Raw genomic sequence first — 8,648 nt, forward strand, 5'->3', positions numbered from 1 at the left:
CACACACCCACACAAACAACCCCACAGACAGGTTACCTACATTCCATTACACTTCCTCCATCCACTCGAGCGCAGCAATTTATTCTATGGATATGACAGCACTTCATATGCAGCAGCATAATGGCCCCCTGGCCTCTAACCTTGGGAAGAGACTGTCTAATCTCAAGCCTGATCTTCCCCTTGCTCTCATCCCCCTCTGGGATGATTCAGTGCACACGTTCATGACTTTAGCGATCAATAAAACGATTCTCTGACATTAAGTGACGACATTTGTGATTACATCACTCCCTGCTACCCAGTGTGTTGCCCTGCCCATTTTGCTCTGTGTCTTGAGGTGAGTCTATTGAGGGCGGAGTCAAAACATGCAATTGAATTTAGGGCTGCACGAGTTGGGGAAAATATCTAGATGCGATTTCTGACCGATATTGCGATAGCAATTTGATTTGATTTGATTTGCGAAATCATTTTTGAAAATCAAGCTTCAGTTCAATATTCCAAATTTCACTTTAAGTTGAGCCACTTCTGATTGGTGAGCATGCCTAGTGCATGAGAAGCATAGTACATCAGTTAGGCAAACTTCGTTTTATTGTAGCCTTTGCGATTAGCTAATTGCATTAGTTCAAATTGCGATTTTGATCTAAATAAATAAATAAATAAATAAATAAATAAATAATCGATTAATTGTGCAGCCCTAATTGTATTCAGGCAGACAAACCCTGCAGGTTGCTGTTTACGTCTGAACAGCAGGCGTATTGGTTGTGGAAGGAGCCAATAGCATCCTTGGCTGGCTTTCATGCCACTACGATTCAGAATCTGAAGTTGGGGAAACCCCCCCCCCAGTGCAGTCTACATACACACATCTCCCTGTGTCACGTCTCAGCAGACAACATGGACGCTCACACACAGACACATAAACAAACCGACATAAATAGACACTCACCTCTCTGTATGGATTCATAGCAGACCACACACACTCTCGCCTCCTTGTCCAAATACTTGAGACGGCATTTCCTGCTGCAGCAGACGGTGCAGTACACCTGCGGAACGGGGAAGCACAAAACAACGCCAGCAATTAACTAGCATCATATCGGAATTCAAATGGATCTTTATTAACATGCTGCCTTCAATTCCAAACACGGCATTAACCGTGAGACAGCCCGAGCCTGCCAGTTTAAATCCCCTCACTTAAATTTCAGAGCCGTTTATAATTGGTTTTTTAACGGCTTTAAATAACAGCTTTGGAGCCTGGTGAGGACCATGGCAGCTAAAATTAGGAGCTGCTGAGTCAGTCCCTTTTTCCTGGACATGCTCATCGCTAAATTTAGCTGGGCTGAGGAGCGGGACCCAGGAGTGGTGTTATGTAACGTGTGTGCATGTGTGTGTGTGTGTGTGTGTGTGTGTGTGTGTGTGTGAGACACACAGCTCTGTTGGGGGCCATGGCCTGTGTTCTCCTCCAGCCTCCACAGAGATGGAGATCAACACGCTACCCGCCCGCTGCCGACGGGACAAGAGCTTACGTCAGGCCGGGAGCGTGCCTTCCCCAATTCCCACTGGGAGGCCTGACTCACATACTGTAATATACAGCAAAAAATAAACAAACAGGCATACACGCACACACACACGCACATGCGCGCGCACACACACACACACCAACAAAAGTGTATATCTGCAACCTGACTCTATACACAAACAAACACACATACCGCAACAAGGATATTGCCTCTACTGTCTTTACACCGAATAAGGAAGATAGTCTCATGACTAAGTAGTGAGATACAAAATATTGTTAAAGCAGAAGTTCTGGCTTGGTGATTAAGCAAGATAGAGAAAAGTAGGCACAGTTCCCTTGACCCTTTTAGCCAAAGACTAGGCTACTTCATAGATTGTCAGTAGTGAACTTAATTACTTGATTTAATTATTGGAGGCGATGGACTTCAGGACTTACTTTTCCACAAGCTCGACAGTGATGCCGCCGTTTAGTGAAGGTGAACTTCTGGCCGCAGTTCATGCATGTGGGTGCTTCCGAATCAGGAACCCAGGAGGGCTGCCTTGACCCAAGCCCGTCTTCCGCCGACTGCCCTGCCTGGTCAGGAGACGCTGCCCCCTCTCCAGACGTCCTCCCAGGGTACGGGGGAGGTTCTGACAGTTCGTCATAGTCCAGACTGGACTCGAAACGCTCCTCGCTGGGAAAGGGAGAACCGGGGACCTCGTGCTGCGGACTAGGGGTCTCTGCACCAGGTGGGGTGTGGATGCTGTTTTCTTTGGGTTCGTCCGGAGTGGAGGCTTCCTGGACTTCTCCTTGGCTCTGCCTCGTCGGTGGTGACCTTGGGCCCTGGCCAGGGAGGGTTTTCGGCCGGGCACCCCCGAAGTATGACTGTGGGGTGGAGTTGCACATGGTGTTGGGGACACACGCAGCAGGTGACATACCTGGAGTACCAGGTGCGCTGTCTTGAGACGGGGTGGATGCATTTGAACCTTCACTCTCCTCCACACAGGCTAGAGACTGCTCGCTCTCTGGAGAGGCAAAGCTATCGGCAGGGCAACTCCGAAGCTCCCCTTCCAGCAAAGTGTCCACATCCATGTCGCCATTTAACTCAGAGAATCCATCGTCGACTGATTTATCTGAGGAGATCTCCGAATGGGATGGGTTCACCTGGGCATTCAGAAAGGCGTCCAGTTCCTCGTCGGTCACCATGGCGACTTGTTCACTCTCGGGGAGGTAATTGTTGGCAAAGCCAAACTCAGACTGGTAGCCGTAGCCATCGTCGGAGCGTGGTGACTGGCTGCTCTCAGGCAGACTCCCACAGCCCATCTCCTCATATGGAGACAGTCTTCCGCCAGGTACCTCACCTGTAGCAGGTGAACTAACGTGAACAGGTGAGACCACATCGGAAACCGAGGTAGGAGACATCATTTCAGCCACTTTTTCGGCAGCCGCCTCTAAGCTAACGGGGTCCTCCACACTCACACACTCCTCTGGCTGGGCGGGAGCACTTGCCTGAATTTCCTGAACAGGTGGCTGAACAGGCAGCTGCTCAGGTTCAGCTTCAGAGGAAGAGGCCTCAGCTTTGTCCTCAACTTGGTGGGCCTCAACCTCTGAGGCCTCTCTAGAGGTCACCAGGGAGCCACACATGGACACGGCCAAGGGCAGACAGGACATGGACGTCTCCACATCAGCAGGGGAGCTCTCCAACTCCTTTGGACAACTATCGCCTGACTGCTGTGTGTTTGCTGAAGCAGCGTTGTCCTCCATAGCAGCATTAACTCCATCGCCAACAGAGCTTACCTCTTCCCATTCCTCCTTACTGTGATTTACAGGTTGGGCAACCATGTCTCCTTCAACAGGTGCCTCTATTTGTTCCTTCAAGCAGTGTGTGCCATCAAGTAATGTATGGCTGTGTAGCACTTCCACGCCATCAAAACGTAATGGCTCAGGGTTCCTGTTGGTCAGGAGGCTCTCGTTGGGGTCACTTAACCTCTCCACAGCTGCAGGGAGGATCACATCCAGCAGACTGAGTGAGTTCGCAGAGTCCGATCCCTGCTGAGGCCTTTCAGATAGCGAGTTCATTCCTGACCCATGAGCTCCTCTGATGGGTAAGGCCACAACTGGACTGCTGAAGTCCACCAACAGCTCCTCCTCCAGCTGCTTCTCGGCCTCCTCCGGCTCTCTGAAGGCATCGTGGCTGTTCGCTGTAGCAGAGCTGGTGTCGTTGACCAGATCGCACACAGGTTTCAAGGCCCTGTCTGGGCATGGAGGCGCTAGGCTCTTGTTCGCCCGGTTGTCGACCGAGGAAAGCAGATCTACCCCAGTCAGGGGTTGTTCTTTCGCCTCATGGTCTCTTTGGTTTTTGTTTGCGCTGGAGGAGGTGGTTGCTGGGCAGTAGTGGAGGGCTTTGACATCTGGCAGAGAGTTGGAAACTGTGGAGGGTGCAGGCACGAAACACTGAGAGGCACCTGGATAAGGAGGTGGCGGTGGGCGTTCAGATGGTGGAGTTGGCTTGCAGTCAAGTTCTTCTGAAGAAAGAAAAACATTAAGTGAGATCGAGTACAAAGGTTAGCTTTTCTCAAGGCCCACTGTGGATGTCCCATTTCATCTTTTACCTATTACACTTTCAGAAACATAACCCTCTAGATTGAACAAAATATTGAATATTTACCATCTACACAGCATTCACAACCAATAATCATATCAGGGAACACAAGGTTATTCCTAACCTAACCTCTGATGAAGGGCTAACGCCCAAAACGTTACATTAAATATTTAGAACTATTGGTGTAGCGGACTTCCTTATCTCTTTGTATTGCCCTTTTCGTTCAGCACCCATTTTTAGAATTGGGATGTGTGTTTTTTTGTTATTTTTATATTCCTAAAATACTGAATACATTCTAAATAGTGTACTGCAAGTGTGCACAACTATCTCTATCAAAGTGCACCTATGCTGCTACACATAAAAAATTTGCAGAATGATAGCGTTACAGAGTGGACATACAAAGATATAGCAGTAGGCACAGAGGCAGTGTTTAATCTCACCTGTGTTTAATTCAAAGTCATCCAGCAGCTTATCAAGATCACACACAGCAGCCTTGAAAAAGCTATCCATCCTGGGGGTATGTGACAATCCACTCACCCCTTACATTCCTGTGGAGTAGAAATGGGGATATCATTTACTCAGTATCATCACATTCTGAATGGGCTAGAAGCTCTGATAGCCCTTCCATCACACTGGACACAATCAATATTGTAATAGATCTAGAAACGAAACCAAGTATATATTTTCATAATGCTGCATCATGCCTACAAAGACAATCAATCATCTACTGCAGCACAGCTACAAATGGCCTGTGTCCTCCACACACTTTAAGCACTAACACTATAATCAGGCCTAAGCGCTCCAGCACAGGCATGTCACTCCAGGGTAGAGGGAAAAGTTGGCAGCTACAGTTGAGAGTGGGTTGCAAACAGCCAGATTTCCATCTTTGTTAAAATGGACAAAGTGTCGAGCACTTGGGACAAAAGGGACAGATAGGCTATCATTTAACAGAGGCGGGATATTTCCATTAAGGTTCACACAACTCTGTCATTGTCTAACTGAGAAACAACGTAGTGGCATATTAACTTTTGATGACCATTGGTGATATAACGTTACAGGTAAAATTAATATTGTTCACTGCAGTGACGCATGAAAAAGTGACCAAATCAATTTGGCTGATATTCACAGGAAACATGGTTGGTCGCCTTCGCTCTCCTAGTCTTCTGGCAAATATCCCATCAATATTATCAGGTTTTCAATACAGCTGGATAGGTTTGCTTGTGACATACATACATACATCCAAACCAGCAATGAATCTTACATTAATGAACTTAAATTGTTACAGGACTGCTAGTCGAATGGCACTTATCTTAGCTAGCTATCCCTACCACAGCTAGCCTGCTAACGTTAACTTATGTACATAATTTAGCAACAAATCTTCAAATCATTTGTCAAACACATGTTGTTTTGCTCGTAGACAACATCTTGGGACCACAGATAAGCCACCTCATGTTTATTTATTGATATTAGCTTGATAACTAGTACCTGTATGCGCCAAATTGAAATGGCATAGCACCTTGATGGCTAAGAAGCTAGACTGTTTGTAGCCAAATGTTTAGGTGAACTTATTAGCTAACTATAGCTTAGCTGGATATTGACCTAGAATGTCTGTTTGCTAAGAAGACGTTAACGTTAGCACATAATTTTCATAAAGCAACGGCAACATATTTATTTTGCAGTGACTAATAATACCGTTCGCTATTTAAAGAATGTATTATGTCAACTTCAACAACTTACCAGGCTAGTTAACACATATGACATAATTTTGCATCCTGCTCAATGTTTGGGATCTAACTTTAATAGCTAACATGCTAACTATCGCAATAATTAGCTAGCTAGCCAGAGGACACCATTAGGTCTTTAGCATGGAAAAATGAATCTTCAGTATAATTAGCTTGGCTGGCTAGCCAGTTAGCCAATCCTCGTCTTGACCAACTTGACATGCTAACATGCGCTAATGTTAGCAAACTGTCTAAACATTAACACAAGCAACAAATGTGTTTCGCTACCGAAAAAAGCTTCATAGCTCTGCTGTCATCCGTTGCAATGTCGTCTGGATCTTCAGATCCTCGCAGATATATTTCAGAAGATGTCAATGATATCGTTTATTTCCATACAACTTCAAAGTCACATAAACACCTACTGCTTTCCGACGACGACCATTTTAGCCAGCTAGCTAGATGAATATGCGTGTACCGGTGTGTATTCCGAACGATAGGGTCCTTAAAGACATAGTGCTGTCTTTTTGCGACAGTCAGAAAATATGAAAAAACTGCTTAACAAGAGAGTTAAGAGTTATCTCAATCACTTGTTTTCCATATTTAGAATGGCAAGGCCATGGTCTTTCACCGCTGTAGCTGCGCAAATCAATTTTTCAAGGAAAATGGCAATATAGCAGTAGTGCATTGCCCATTACCATCTCTGACAATCAATGTAGGCCTATGCATTAACATGCATAAGGCCTTTGACTTTATCAAATATAGTTTGACAGCTCACTATTCTTCATGCCTTCATTGTGAATCATCCAGCAGAGAGAGAGAGACATTGTAAAGACCATTTATTAGTGCATTTTATTGCAGTGCAAACGGAAGTTGGCTTGTTTTATTTACTTCACAGGGGAGGAGCTAGGGGAGGCAATAGCCTACCTGCCCTGCCTCCAGTAGCAGTTGGAGCAAAAACTGTAGGCCTACTGTACAGTTGTCTGTGGTAGGTGCCACTCACCTACTCTCTCATGCCACTGTCCTGTGCCACTCGCTACTATGTTGTGCCACTTCTTACTTTGTACCACTTGCCTACTGTCCCACGCCTCTGTCCCGTGCCACTTGCCTGTCCTGCGCCACTGTCCCATATGCCACTCAACTATTGTCCTGCACCATTGTCACATGCCACTTGCCAACTATTCCTAGTCTGGAAAATTCAGACCCTGATAATCTAGAAAGATTAAGGGTCTGGCCACGAACAATGTAATGGCCCAGCTCGAGGGGCGACACCAAGCATGCATTTGAAAATCTGCACACAATTGGATAACACTAGACCAATGTTTACTCTGAATGATTCTGGACTGCGACGCAATTGGATAACACTACGATCAATGTTTCCAACGACGCAGCGCTGTCGTCATCAGTTTAGCTCGCCTCTGGCCCGCCTATATCAGATATGATTTGATTGGTTCCATGGGATGCAAGGGGAAAAAGTAACGTGCATCATTGCTCATTGCCAGAGTGTCTCGCAGAGACAATTCCATCTCTTTCCAGGGTAAACTATTCCATGGGTTAGGGTTAGATTTGGAATCATTTGTAAGTTGCACAAAAAAGTGGCGTGCGCCACCAACAACAGTAGTTTTTGCTCCTACTGCCTCTTATTGACCCTGTGATGTCTCTTTGAACTCATGGCTTTCTGTATGGAAGGTTTTGTTAACTGCAGGGTGTAATTTTGCTTGCAATCAAACTAACATCTAATCCAGGCTACTAAAAATGTATTCAGTGTTTCCCCTACTTCTATACTCCTATTTGCTCAGGGAGGCATCTCATGATGTTTGTGAGCTTTACAAAATAACTTAATGATAACTTAATAATTTACAACTAATAAAATGTCTAAGAGAAAAGTAAAATTTTCTTGCATCCTTCCCCAGATCTGTGTCTTCGCACAACCCTTCACACAACCCTGTCTCGCAGGTCTACGGACAATTCTCTCGACCTTGTGACTTGGTTTTCACTCTGACATACCATCAACTGTGAGACCTTATATAAAGAGATGTGTGCCATTCATAATAATGTCCAGTGAATAATTTAGGCACAGGTGGACTCCAATCTCAAGAACCATTGATCGAAGTAGGATGCACCAGAGCTCAATTACAAGCGTCATAACAAAGGGTGGGAATTAGGCCTATATAAAATGGAATGTTTCAGTCTTATTTTCATAAATTTACAAAACACTCCAAACACATGTTTATTTTGTTGTTAGATTGTGTGTAGATTGATGAGAAGATCAATAAGTAAAATGTATTTACTTAATAATTACCATGTTAATAAACAACATTGTAAGGTCTCATTTGGTGTTCTGATGATGGTGATCAAGATTGGAGAGAGTGAGCACCTATCACAGCCTTTTAATCTTGAAAGAGGTACACGCCAAGGCTGCCCTCTGTCGCCAGCTCTTTTTGATCTTTGTATTGAGCCATTTGCGCGAATGATTAGAGACAATACAAACATATCCGGAATTAATGCAGGAGAAGAAGAACACAAGATCTCATTATATGCGGACGATGTGCTCCTGTACTTATCAAATCCAGCAGGTTCCTGCTTTAATGGACAATGTCAAAACATTTGGAAACTACTCAGGCTATAAAAACAAAAACAATTAAAGACAATAGTGACAATAGTTCATTGGCCAAGCAAATATTAAATACCTTGGCATTGTAATAACACCTACGCTGGATAAATTACACAGTGCTAATTATGACAAAATAATTAATAAAATTAGACAGGATTTAACCCGCTGGTCTTCTCTTCCCTTGTCCCTGCTGGGACGAATAGAATCTATCCGTATGAATGTGCT

General features: G+C 45.0%; 1 protein-coding gene across 3 annotated transcripts in view; it reads right to left on the reverse strand.

Moving 5' to 3' along the window:
- zfyve16 (zinc finger, FYVE domain containing 16) overlaps positions 1-6,507 on the reverse strand; it is a 29,527-nt gene extending 23,020 nt beyond the window's left edge. The window contains exons 1-4 of one of the 3 annotated variants that reach the window (XM_076303080.1): positions 6,101-6,507; positions 4,532-4,639; positions 1,946-4,011; positions 941-1,037 (exon numbers count right to left, since the gene is read on the reverse strand). In XM_076303080.1, coding sequence (XP_076159195.1) covers positions 941-1,037; positions 1,946-4,011; positions 4,532-4,601 — 2,233 coding nt within the window. In that variant the 5' untranslated portion in view covers positions 4,602-4,639; positions 6,101-6,507. Of the gene's footprint in view, positions 1-940; positions 1,038-1,945; positions 4,015-4,531; positions 4,640-6,100 lie in introns of all 3 variants that reach the window. The other 2 variants (XM_076303079.1, XM_076303081.1) reach the window with 2 other exon arrangements.
- Positions 6,508-8,648: the final 2,141 nt, after the last annotated feature.

This window comes from Alosa pseudoharengus, unplaced genomic scaffold (assembly GCF_046254945.1).
Source record: "Alosa pseudoharengus isolate Yale_2024_CS ecotype anadromous, Long Island Sound unplaced genomic scaffold, YU_APseudo_1.1 YU_APseudo_1.1_scf_24, whole genome shotgun sequence".
Classification (NCBI taxonomy): Eukaryota; Metazoa; Chordata; class Actinopteri; order Clupeiformes; family Clupeidae; genus Alosa; species Alosa pseudoharengus.